We start from the raw sequence: 13,314 nt of genomic DNA on the forward strand, positions 1-13,314 counted from the left end.
CTATAGTTCTGGTTAATGGCGCAGTTCTGTACTTCACTGCACACCCTCTAGCTGCTGTGATGGCCTGTGGTCTTAGCATTGAGTGAAGGCCTACATACCTGGATATGTCCTCTTCAAACTGTCAAGCTCAAGTGACACAAAATGGTTCTGGTTTAGAACTTTGGTCATTCTGCACCGATTATGACATCATATGGTGTCTGTGATGTCATGTGCCCTGTGATGTCATCATAACTGCCACTGTTGTTATAATAACATGGTATGGTGTGTGAGTACTTATTTTTATTGTAGTTAGCAATGCTTTTGTGAGAGTTTATGTGTACACCGAATGTTTGGCTTTCTTCAGAGGTATACACTCATGACATGTAGGTCTCAAAAACCTGTGCTGGATGTTACACAGTGGTATTCTTCATCCATATGGTTCCATTGTAGAGGAAAAAAAGTACCGTATTTTTCCCCCTATAACACGCACCGTCCCATAAGACGCACCCAGGTTTTAGAGGAGGACAATAAGAAAAAAATATTTTTTATTACACCTCAGGTCTGACCCCCAATATTAATCAGACCTCAGCTCACAGCCCAAATCAGATCCCCAATGTTAATAAGACCTCAGCTCAGACCCCAATGTGAATGACCACCTATCAGACCTCAGATCAGAGCCCAATATAATGAAGACCCCCAATCAGACCTCAGATGAGACCCCCATGCCTTATATCAGTCCTCCATGCTTCATATCAGCCCCCAGTCATATATATAATCAGCCCCCAGTCATATATATATATAATCAACCCCCAGTCATATATATAATCAACCCCAGTCATATATATAATCAACCCCCAGTCATATACAGTACAGACCAAAAGTTTGGACACACCTTCTCATTCAAAGAGTTTTCTTTATTTTCAGGACTATGAAAATTGTAGATTCACACTGAAGGCATCAAAACTATGAATTAACACATGTGGAATTATATACATAACAAACAAGTGTGAAACAACTGAAAATATGTCATATTCTAGGTTCTTCAAAGTAGCCACCTTTTGCTTTGATTACTGCTTTGCACACTCTTGGCATTCTCTTGATGAGCTTCAAGAGGTAGTCCCCTGAAATGGTTTTCACTTCACAGGTGTGCCCTGTCAGGTTTAATAAGTGGGATTTCTTGCCTTATAAATGGGGTTGGGACCATCAGTGGCGTTGAGGAGAAGTCAGGTGGATACACAGCTGATAGTCCCACTGAATAGACTGTTAACTGCTTTTTTCTTGCCATAATACAAATTCTAAGTAAAGAAAAACGAGTGGCCATCATTACTTTAAGAAATGAAGGTCAGTCAGTCAGCCGAAAAATTGGGAAAACTTTGAAAGTAAGGGCTATTTGACCATGAAGGAGAGTGATGGGGTGCTGCGCCAGATGACCTGGCCTCCACAGTCACCGGACCTGAACCCAATCGAGATGGTTTGGGGTGAGCTGGACCGCAGAGTGAAGGCAAAAGGGCCAACAAGTGCTAAGCATCTCTGGGAACTCCTTCAAGACTGTTGGAAGACCATTTCAGGGGACTACCTCTTGAAGCTCATCAAGAGAATGCCAAGAGTGTGCAAAGCAGTAATCAAAGCAAAAGGTGTCTACTTTGAAGAACCTAGAATATGACATATTTTCAGTTGTTTCAGACTTGTTTGTTATGTATATAATTCCACATGTGTTAATTCATAGTTTTGATGCCTTCATAGTCATGAAAATAAAGAAAACTCTTTGAATTCGAAGGTGTGTCCAAACTTTTGGTCTGTACTGTATATAATCAGCCCCCAGTCATATATATAATCAGCCCCCAGTCATATATATCAGCCCCCCAGCCATTATTCAGCAGCCCCCAGCCTTAGATCACAAAATAAATAAACCACTTACCTCTCCTGCTCCTGGACGCTGCCGCTCCTCTCCTCCAGCGCAATCCTCTTCATCCTGCCATCGGCTGTGCTGTGACCTGGCGCACACAGCGTGAGATCACAGAGCGCCCTCACGCTGTGGGCTGTCACTGCACACCGAGGACCAGGAAGCGGTGAGTACAGAGCCTTCACCGCTTCCTGGTCCTCCGGTACTAATGAGCGCTTCCATAATGGAAGCACTTATTAGTATTCGCCCCATAAGGTGCAGGGGCATTTTTCCCCCAGTTTGCGTCTTATGGGGCGAAAAATATGGTAAATGTCTGCCACTATGTTGAATGGGATGTCTCTGAAATACGCAGAACAGCCACTATGTATGGTGTTCTGGTTTACGGACCAAAGTATACATTGAAGAGGCCACAGCAACTCGCCAGGCTTAAAGGGACACTGACAGGCCAAAACAGCATATATAGTTAGATATATCACATTACAGGTCTTATACAATCTTTTAAAAGCATATAAGTATCCCCCCTGTCCACCTTATAAAGAGCGAAATATAAAGTTTTATAACCTGCTTCTCTGGTCAGCAATCTGCCCAAGGGGCGGCGTTTCATGTGAAAATGCGCCCAGCCAGCCTTCCCAACTGCCGTTCTTAAGCCCCGCCCAGCTCATCATTATTCACTTCGCTGGGCGGCGGCTAGAAATCTCCCCAGTCCCGATCTTACGCCTGCGCAATTCAATCCTCCGGGCATCGTTCATGCCCAATCTTCTGCGCCTGCGCCCCGCCGTGCCGTTAGATCGCGCCTGCGTACACACACCAGCCTGCGTCTTCGAGGCAACCCTTACACACCCCAAGATTGAAATTGCAACACCAAGAAGGACAATCCATAGGAGTATGCAAAACGAGGAAGAAGCAGGTGTCACTTAGATCTGCAAATGATCAGATTTTCAAGCACATAGCTCCAATGTGTGGCACGTGGTAGGGGCATAAAACCCAGATTGAAAGCAGAGTTTTTTAGCCACGTGAAAACTCACAAATCTGATCAAGTCATGTGGGATGATTGTGTGATTCCTCTTGTTTGTCGACATGTCAATTATCTCCACTGGTCTCAAACTAGGATGGACAGAATCCTTGAACTGACAGATTTTGGTTTATCACTCCGGCAAATCACTACAAGGCTAGGCCGAGATGTCAGCACTGTTCAACCTTGCGTTCCTAGTGCTTGTGGGAGCAATGACAAACCAAATGCTATAAACTGGTTTAAACCGGTGAACTCTAAATTTCATCACTTCAAGGACCCCTGCTGCCCATGGATATTTTACTTTGCTCACCTATATAGCGCTACTATATTCTGCAGCACTTTATAGACATTAGCATCAAGCTGTCCCCAATGGGGCTCACAATCTAAGGCTACATGCACATGACCGTGCCGTTTTTTGCGGTCCGCAAACCGCGGATCCGCAAAAAACGGAAGCCACCAGTGTGCCTTCCGCAATTTATGGAACGGGCGGCCATTGACATAACTGCCTATTCTTGTCCGTTTTGCGGACAAGAATAGGACACGTTATATTTTTTTGCGGGGCCGCTTAACGGAGCAACGGATGCGGACAGCACACAGAGTTCTGTCCGCATCTTTTGCGGCCCCATTTAAGTGAATGGGTCCGCATCCGAACTGCCAAAACGGCAGCTCCGATGCGGACCCAAACAACGGCCGTGTGCATGAGGCCTAAGGTTCCTATCAGTATGTCTTTGGAGTGTGGGAGGAAACCGGAGTATCCGGAGGAAACCCACGGAGAACATACAAACTCCATGCAGATGTTGTCTTTGGTCGGATTCGAACCTAGGACCCCAGCGCTGCAAGGCACCAGTGCTAACCACTGAACTCCCTACAGATATGATGTGTATGATGTACAGCACATCCAAAATAAAGGAGAATCTGCCGTCAATGGTTGTTCATGAACTGAATGTTTTCAGCGCCTGCGCATAAGGGGATGCAGCTATGGTAAATCCGGTGACCTCCGTCATCATCATGTGCTAGATAAGTTTTGGGCTGAGGCTCCTATGGGTGCCTCCAGTCACCCAACCTCTATTCTGCATAGCTATATCACGGGGTGAGAATGGTTTTAGCTTTGGAGGGAGTGTCATCCACTCCAGAGAGAGTATTCATGTTTTACTTCTACTAGGGGAGCTTCATCCCAGATCAACTATAAATTTGGTACCCTTATGACCTATTTATCCATTACACATGACTTATGGGCCTCCTAAAGTTTCAGATCATGCTCCTATATTGTTGGACACTAGACAAAACGAGCCATTATAACTAATGAAAGGTATTTAGGAATATATTTATAATAAAGTAATATTTACATATTTTAATTTTCTTAATTCCCGGAGAACTCCTTTAAATCCTGCACAGGAAGTCTTGGTCACCATGCAATGATACAACATATCACAGCTCCCAGTTAGTACTGACTTCTCGCTCTCATGTAGTTTAACTATTCTTGTGCTTACCATTATTGTTTGTTATCTTCTGACTACAGGTGACACAAGGATGGGAGATCCAGACCGGATGCTTAGTGCATCCCCCAACTGGTATTGCAGCCGTTCCAGTGATGCAGCCGGAGGGCTTTTTGGGTTTGCAGCTCGTAATTCTGTCTACTTGCTACGTATAAGCCCACAGGAGCCTGCATTCTATGGTAACTTTCTGTACAGCGCTGTGAGGGTAAAATAGATATTCCTCTTCAGTGAACCACTGAAAATATACTGAGGAATGACTTAAATGGGAGCTCTATTGTGCTGGGAAAGCTTTAAAGGGGTTTTCCAGGATTTTAATATTGATGACCTATCCTCAGGATGCATGATCAGATCGGCGTGGGTCTGACACCCGGCACCCCTGCCGATCAGTTGGTTAAAGAGGAGACCGCGCTCTGTGGCAGCGCAGCCTTCCCTTTTGTTGCTTACCAGCTCAATATCGCAGCGGTATCGGCGAGCAGGTGTAACTATAAGCCATCCCATTCATTTCTATGGGACGGCTCTGTAGTATACACTTGAATAGGAAGGAGCCGTCCCATAGAAGTGGATGGGACGGCTTATAGTTACACCTGCTCGCCGATACCGTTGCGATGTAAACAATGAAGGGAAGGCTCTGCTGGCACAGAGCGCGGTCTTCTCTTCAAACAACTGATCGGCAAGGGTGCCGGGTGTAGGACCCTGGAAAACCCCTCTAGAACTGCAGCCACCTTCATTGTCATGATCGGTGGGGGTCGCACTCGTCATATCCTAGTAATATGCCATCACTTTACAAGGTGGGAATAACCCTTGAACTAGTCATTCCATAATAAATTCATTATAATTATTATTAAAATAATTTGTCAGCAGGTTAAACCCTATTAGATCAGGTTAGGTATATTGCCTGGTAGGCTTGATCCTGATTAAAATGACACCTGTTTTGTGAAAATCTGTTGGAGTGTTCACGAGAAAAAATAATTTATTCTTTATGCAAATGAGAGCTTCAGTGCACGGAGGGACAGGGCCTAGCTCCTTAGTGCACCTCAGCTTTCTAGTGCTGGCCATGCACTGAAGCCCTCACTTCCATAAACCACTGGTCAGGAAAGTTTTGGAAAAGGCTACATGCACAAGAACATTGTTTGTTTCCGTGTCCGTTCCGTTTTTTTCTTGCGGATAGGTTGCCGGACCCATTCATTTCAGTGGGTCCGCAAAAAAGTGCTGTCCGCATCAGTATGTCCGTTCTGTAGCCCCGCAAAAAAAAATTTAACATGTCCTATTATTGTCCGTTTTAGGCATTGCTACAATAGAGCCTCAAAAAAAATGGGATGGCATACAGATGTCATCAGTTTTTTTTTTTTGTGGATCCGCAAAACACATACGGTCATGTGCATGTAGCCAAAGTCTGTTTGGATCTCTCAGTATGGGATGTTTATCTCATCCTTAAATACACTGACATTTCTCCAAAACACCACCACTTTGAGGAGACCAGATTTTCAGTTCTCCTATTTAATAGAGATGTAGGTACTCAGTACTCAGTTGAAGCACCTTTGGCAGCGATTACCGCCTCCAGTCTTCTTGGATGTGATGCCACAAGGTTTGCACACCTGGATTTGAGGGTTTTCTGCCATTCTTTGCAGATTCTCTCAAGCTCTGTCAGGTTGGGTGGGGACCGTCAGTGGACAGCCATTTTCAGGTCTCTCCAAAGATGTTCAATTGGGTTCAAGTCAGGGCCCTGACTGGACCACTCAAGGACATTCACAGACTTGTCGCTAAGCCACGCCTGTGTTTTCTTGGCTTTGTGATTCGGGTCATTGTCTTGTTGGGAGCAGAATGATGGGGAAAAAAATGTAAAGGGTCTGAAGACTTTCCCAATGCACTATATATACAGGGCCTACCTAGAATCAGAGCAATATATACAGTACATTAACCATTGAGTGAAAGAAGCTACTTGGCAGCATCTGTATGTAGTAGCATTTTTGAAGTCCTGTATATTTCGTGAGCCGCTCATCTCAGTGGCTTCGAGCTGGCCGCTACTAGCCTTGCATATTGGTTGTCCTGAGTGATTCATATGCTTTCTCCTCTTTTTGTTCAGGGGAGCTGGTTGGGCATACAGAACGGGTGTCCAGCTTTGCCTTCTCCCACTACTCTGGTCAGCCTCACCTCTGTGCCAGCAGCTCTGATGACGGCTCTGTGAAAGTGTGGGACACCCAGGCGAAGAGTTTGGTGACAGAACACAAGCTCCATCGGGTAAGATCAATTGTCTGTACAAGCGTCTGTGTAAGAGCCAGGACAAGAAGGATGGCAGACGATGAGAGATTGACATGGACATTACAAGGGTTCACATACTAAAAGGGCAAGCAGCGACTGCAGGAGATGAAATAGAAGGAGGAAGCATTAGTGTAGGATGGTGAGGGGAGAGGGAAGGAGTCGCAGGGGGTCTGTATGATATGGAATAAGTGTAATATTAAACTTGTATATATAATACTTCTATAATATGAAGCTTGCTTAATAGTAATCAGAAAAAAGTACTAACATTGTCCAAGCTTGTAGAAAATGCTAAGGGGTGCTGCACCCAGTTTACGCCCCCAATATTAAAGAGGACTGCTCATCTCTTCTAGAATGTCTGTTTTAGGAAATACTGATATTCCCCATAAAATAACAGTTCTGCAGCATCATTTCTTTGGACACACCATTGTGCCTTTCCTCTGTTATTCCTCCTAGGAATGTAGGAATTACTTTAAATTGGGTGTATCAGGCTGTGTAGGAACATACCCCCAACTGGTTACATCCAGGTGTCAGTTTAGTGATACATTTCCAGGAGGTGTAACAGAAGAACAGCTCTATACAGAGTTATAAAAAAAATAATGCTCCATAATTATTATGTTATAAAGAATACAACTGGTTTCTAAAATTGACATGTCAGGCGTGCTGAAGGATCCTCTGTGAAGACTAATGGCATAGCACTAGCATATTCCATCAGTGTCCAATCAGACACTGTCTGTAATATCGTGTTGGCCTCATGAGTGTCCAGTCAATGTTGACTAGCTATTTCTTCCTCTGCCGGTTTCTGCCGTCAGAGATCAGCACTGGACAGAAGAGGTCCTGAGACGTTGCCATGAATCCAGGGTGGTCTCACTGACTCCTGGGAGCGTGCTTGGGTTGGGTAAGCAAGAACATGTAGTTCCTGTTCCATATTGTGGCCACCCTGGATGCACCCTTAATTATGGACTTTGGGAAAAGTCTAGCATGGCATTTTGTCTATGTCCTGTGTACATGTTCTTAAAAACATCTGTACTTTCTTTCTTACAGAACACAATCTCTGCCCTCCACTGGTCTCCTCTGGTAAAGGATTTGCTGGTAACCGGAGACGAGAAGGGGATAGTGGTTTGTTTTTGGTGTAATCGAAATGATGGGCAGCAGTTTTTCCCAGAGCCGAGGACCATTTTTTGTCTGTCCTGTGCACCACACCAAGAAGATCTAGTGGCAATAGGGTATGTAGCTGAGAAGACCACCAAAGCTGGCCATAGACTGGACAGTCCCTTACAGTTAAAGAGCAGGCACTGCATAATACCTGCAAACCCTGGGAATAATACCCATTCTGCAGATCTGTCTTCTGACAGCGCTCTATATTTTAGGGCATCTTGGGGAATCTTTTAGCCTCCCACAGGCCTGTGCACCCCATGACTCCATTTTATCAGGGCATCTTTTAGAAGCTCCCAAAATATAAAGCATAAGGGTCCAGAGGTAAGGAAAACCTGGTTTAAGATTGAAAAGTAATTGGGCCACCATAATTCATCACCAGATTGTCTTGGCAACCACAAAGTCCTATTCTGATCACCCCTGGCAGAGAACTGGTTTTGCCAGGAAAAGCCACAGCCAGCCAGGCATTTCTGCAGGGGAAATGTAATGTATGTGATGTCAGATGAATGGCTGACCCATAATATAAGGATGGCTGTGGTCTTTCAGAATGGGTACCATTCCTACAAAGCAGCTCTTTATCTTGCCTCATAAAGAGAATTCTGTGCAGGGAACCTCAATCTATGACTCATGTCCTTACACCCTAATTGGCATATATATAGGGGGCGTCTTCTGGGGAAACCCTTTTAATGTTGTTAGGAGCTCATTATGTTCTTGCCGTAAGAGTCTTGGCTGACTATGATGCCCATAGAAATTACCTTTTTATCTCATATAATAATCAGAAAATTGTCTCAACTTTTCCAGGTACAAGGATGGTATGATTGTCATCATAGATATCAGCCGTAGAGGGGAAGTCACTCACCGTCTGCGAGGACACGATGATGAGGTCCATTGCTTGACATGGTGCCCACATCCCCGAGAGGAAGATCTATATCAGAAGTCAGAGGAATCACAAGGTATGTATTATGACTTCCACTGCAAATATGGAATCCAAGTACCGGTATTTATAGAGATAGGTCACTACAACTATACAGGTGTTAGCATGGTGCTGCTATATCTATGCAAGCAGAGTTTAAAGGGAAAGTCCTATGGATTTTATTTTATTTGTATTTATTAGATTAAAAGGGTTATACTATGATTAATGAGACATCATATAGCACTTGAAAACCTCTTTCTAATAAAGCTAGAACCAGCCCTGTACCTTACATGGATCCAGAGATCTCCCTATTCATTGCTCTACGATCACTTGCAAAGATCTGAACGATTACTGTGCATGTAATGTACGCTTTAGGCAGCTGAAAGGAATGACAGTTAATTGCCAAAGGAATGTCATGGATTATTAGGATACATCTGTAAGAGGGGACCCGAGGGACTCCATTGAGATGCAGTGAACCACACAAGAATGAATGCACAGACAGTGAGCTGTGTGAACCACAATAACTGACTCTAGAGGACAAAACTATATACAATATAATGTACACCGTTATCCAGCCAGACCACAGTGAGGTGCACTCCGGTGTACTGAAGTGGCGGTACAATCTCTCTGGGTTGCTAGCAACCCAAGATTCTCCACAGTGGGACCCCATCCCGGAATTCTATAATTTAGGTACTGTACCTTTTAAGGATTTATATTTTGCCTAAATGCCGCTAAATACGGCAGGATCTTCTAACCAAACACAGAGAACCGGAACCACTAGGAATCAACACCAAATTTGGAGTTTGTGTGCCTGGGATCCTGACAGAGGCCAAAGACAGAAAAAATCCCACACTATCCCTCCCGCATGCCGGTAATGCCCACCACCCCACCTCAGCTAGACTCCCTAGAACTCCCACCTGGCTATTTGTAACTCCAGAGCTGGGATGTGGATCCACTTGCTGTCGCAGTAAAGCTTTGCTGCAGCGGTGCCAAAACTTGTCCTCGCCCTGGGACCTGAGCTCAGGATTTAAGTCCCATTCAAAGTGCGCACTAACCGAGTGGAAAATGCTTCAGGCTGAGATCTCCAGTGCAGGCCTGAAAGGCCAGAAGAAGCGCATACACGCGCGAAACGGCTGTTGCTTACTTGCTGCTGTATCTGCAACCCTTGCACCCCCCTCCTGCCATGGAATAAAGTTACCTGCCTATCAACGGTGAGTGCCGCTCGTTTTGTTTTCTTTTTCTTTTTATCACATATGCTCACTGCAGCTACAAGCTGAGCACCTCCGTGAGGCACCACTCCTCGGCAGTCGCATCCTGACAATTTTAGGTTTGGTGTAGTGCCACTGGTTATCTGCTCTACATTTTACCTGAAAGGCAGCTTGGTTTTCTTGATGATGATTCAACGCTGGCCTCAGGGCAGGACGGCCTCTGGTCTCCTCAGCTCCTGATTATAAATGAAGACTACAGATCCTCTTTAGCAGGCAGCAGATCTTCACCAATCGTCCCTTGCTCACAGTGGGTGAAGCCTTCAATCTCTGGCTGATCACAGGACACCTCAGGTAAACAATTTAGCAGACACGTCTAAATCCGTTGCTCTCCAACTGCCGACTTTCTGTCCTCCGCCCACTTCCTCTCCCCAGCCCCTCTAGCTTTTCCCAGGAAGTCAGGACATGGCAACAAAATATCAAAATGCACAAAATAAATAAGAAGCTACTTTTAACAGTCCATTTCAGTAATGCCTCTTGCACACTTATCCATTCCGTTTTTGCATATTCCATTTGTGGTCCGTATGCGGAACCATTCATTTCAATGGTTCTGCAAAAAAAAAACGGAATGTACTTCGTATGCATTCCATATCTGCGTATATCCCTTCCGCTGAAAGATAGAACTTATCCTATTATTGCCTTCAAATAACGATCTGTGGCTCCATTCAAGGCAATGGGTCCACAAAAAATACATAATGCATACGGATCACATCCGTATGTCATTCGTTTTTTGCAGATCCATGACAACTTTGCTCATGTGTATACTGTTAAAACACATTACTGTGCATTATATTAATGATTAAAAATTTTATGTTTCTGTTTGCGATCCGCAAACAACGGATCGCATACGGAAACCATACGGAGATTTTTTGCGGAACTACGAAATGGAAACACAACGGAAACAAAAAACTGAACAACAGATCCGTGAAAAACGGACCGCAAAATACAGAAAATCCATACGGTCGTGTGCAAGAGGCCTAAGAAAGCAAATCCTATGCAGCTATAAGACTACTTTCACACTTGCGTTCAGAGCGGATCCGTCTGGTGTCTGCACAGATGGATCCGCTCCTATAATGCAAACGTTTGGATCTGTTCAGAACGGATCCGTCTGCATCATAGTTTAGAAAAAATTCTAAGTGTGAAAGTAGTTCAGACGGATCCGTCCAGACTTTACATTGAAAGTCAACGGGGGACGGATCCGTTTGAAAATTGAGCCATATTGTGTCAACTTCAAACGGATCCGTCCCTATTGACTTACATTGAAAGTCTGGACGGATCCGTTTGCCTCCGCACGGCCAGGCGGACACCTGAACGCTGCAAGCAGCGTTCGGGTGTCCGCTTGCTGAGCGGAGGGGAGGCTGAACGCTGCCAGACTGATGCATTCTGAGCGGATCCGCATCCACTCAGAATGCATTGGGGCAGTACGGATGCGTTCGGGGCCGCTTGTGAGACCCTTCAAACGGAGCTCACAAGCGGAGCCCCGACGCTTGTGTGAAAGTAGCCTAAGATTACTTTTCTTTTTATATTAATTGTCAACATCTTGGTCCATTAGTTCTAAGGGCCTCTAGTGGCCAGTCACACAAACTGCATGTTATCTCACTCATAGCTGATTCAGTGTAGTCACAGATGGATTCAAATGGGGTATTATATGTCTCATCTTCGGGAGCAGAGCCCCAGACAGTGACCTCTTCACACGTCCATGTGGGACATAAAATTTATCGGAAAAGTCTGCTGTGGATTTTGCCAGGGATCAGCATCAAAAACCACATCAATTACATGCATTTCTTGCCACAAAAGGCTGTAATAGCCTGATAGTCTAACTTTATACCACCTATTATTTGGCCTACTTGCCCAGTTTTGGCACGCATTGGTGCATCTAAAACCATACCCTTTTCCCCATAAAACCACACCGATTTTCAGTTAAAGGGGTTATCCCATGACTAATGTAAAAAATGAAAATCGGACATCATATACCGTATTTTTCGCCCTATAAGACGCACCTAGGTTTTTGAGGAGGAAAATAAGAAAAAAAATATTTTGAACCAAAAGGTGTGCTTTTGGTGGGTTTTGAACTAATTGTGGTCTGTGGATGGCACTGTTATGGGGGATCTGTGGGTGACGCACTGTTATGGGGGGATCTGTGGGTGACACTTATGGGGGATCTGTGGGTGACACTTATGGGGGATCTGTGGGTGACACTTATGGGGGATCTGTGGGTGACACCTATGGGGGATCTGTGGGTGATACTTATGGGGGGTCTGTGGGTGACACTTATGGAGGATCTGTGGGTGGCTCTTGTTGGGGTCTCTGGATGGCACTGTTATGAGGATCTGTGTATGACAGTTATGGGGGGGATCTGTGGATGACACATATATAGCATCTTATGCTATGTGTCATCCACAGATCCCCTCCATAAGTGTCCCTGTAGTGAATGACCCTCAATACACGCTGGGGGCCGGCATCTGCTTTTATAATGACAGCGGGGCCCGTGCAGTGACTGTATTCTACTACACGGGCCCCGCTCACTGTATAATCCCATGTCTAATAGTTAATTGTAATTGTATGTAATCGCATAAGGAGCGCTGTGTATTACCGGTACTTACAACTACAAGCGCTCGCCTGCTCGGTAGGTAGCAGAGAGGAGGGAGGAGGCAGGCCGGGAGGACGGACGCTGGCAGTGTGAGTCACTACGTCATGCGCCCACGCCGCCTGCTTCATTCATAAAGTGGGCGGCGCATGACGTAGGACTCACACTGCCAGCGTCCGTCCTCCCGGCCTGCCTCCTCCCTCCTCTCTGCTACCTACCGAGCAGGCGAGCGCTTGTAGTTGTAAGTACCGGTAATACACAGCGCTCCTTATGCGATTACATACAATTACAATTAACTATTAGACATGGGATTATACAGTGAGCGGGGCCCGTGTAGTAGAATACAGTCACTGCACGGGCCCCGCTGTCATTATAAAAGCAGATGCCGACCCCAGTCCCGCCTCCCTCACAGCTGATACACCCGCCGCACGGCATCGCGGCGGGTGTATCATTGAAAACTCAGCAAAATCAGCAGCATTCGCCGTATAAGACGCACTGCTATTTCCCCCCACTTTTGGGGGGGAAAAAGTGCGTCTTATACGGCGAAAAATACGGTAGTACATGACAGTCTCTTTCTAACAAAGCTAGAACCAGCCTTGTACCTCACATGGATCCAGAGATCTCCCCATTCATTGCTCTGCTAGATTTATATCAAGCTGACAGCTCAGGGGGCGTGTCCATGCTCTCCCTATCACAGCTCAGGAGGCAGCTGAAGGATGACACTGAGCATGTGCGGCCATCTCAGTGA

At 45.5% G+C, this 13,314-nt stretch overlaps 1 protein-coding gene across 2 annotated transcripts in view; it reads left to right on the plus strand.

The window, feature by feature from the left end:
• The window catches only part of GEMIN5 (gem nuclear organelle associated protein 5), an 82,429-nt gene that overhangs the window by 29,124 nt on the left and 39,991 nt on the right, over positions 1-13,314 (plus strand). The window contains exons 1-5 of one of the 2 annotated variants that reach the window (XM_040440046.1): positions 4,270-4,334; positions 4,414-4,569; positions 6,474-6,628; positions 7,691-7,872; positions 8,603-8,754. In XM_040440046.1, the coding sequence (XP_040295980.1) occupies positions 4,310-4,334; positions 4,414-4,569; positions 6,474-6,628; positions 7,691-7,872; positions 8,603-8,754 (670 nt within the window). In that variant the 5' untranslated portion in view covers positions 4,270-4,309. Of the gene's footprint in view, positions 1-4,269; positions 4,335-4,413; positions 4,570-6,473; positions 6,629-7,690; positions 7,873-8,602; positions 8,755-13,314 lie in introns of those variants that run through there. The other variant, XM_040440054.1, reaches the window with a different exon arrangement.

The sequence above is a fragment of the Bufo bufo genome, chromosome 1 (assembly GCF_905171765.1).
Source record: "Bufo bufo chromosome 1, aBufBuf1.1, whole genome shotgun sequence".
NCBI classification, from domain to species: Eukaryota; Metazoa; Chordata; class Amphibia; order Anura; family Bufonidae; genus Bufo; species Bufo bufo.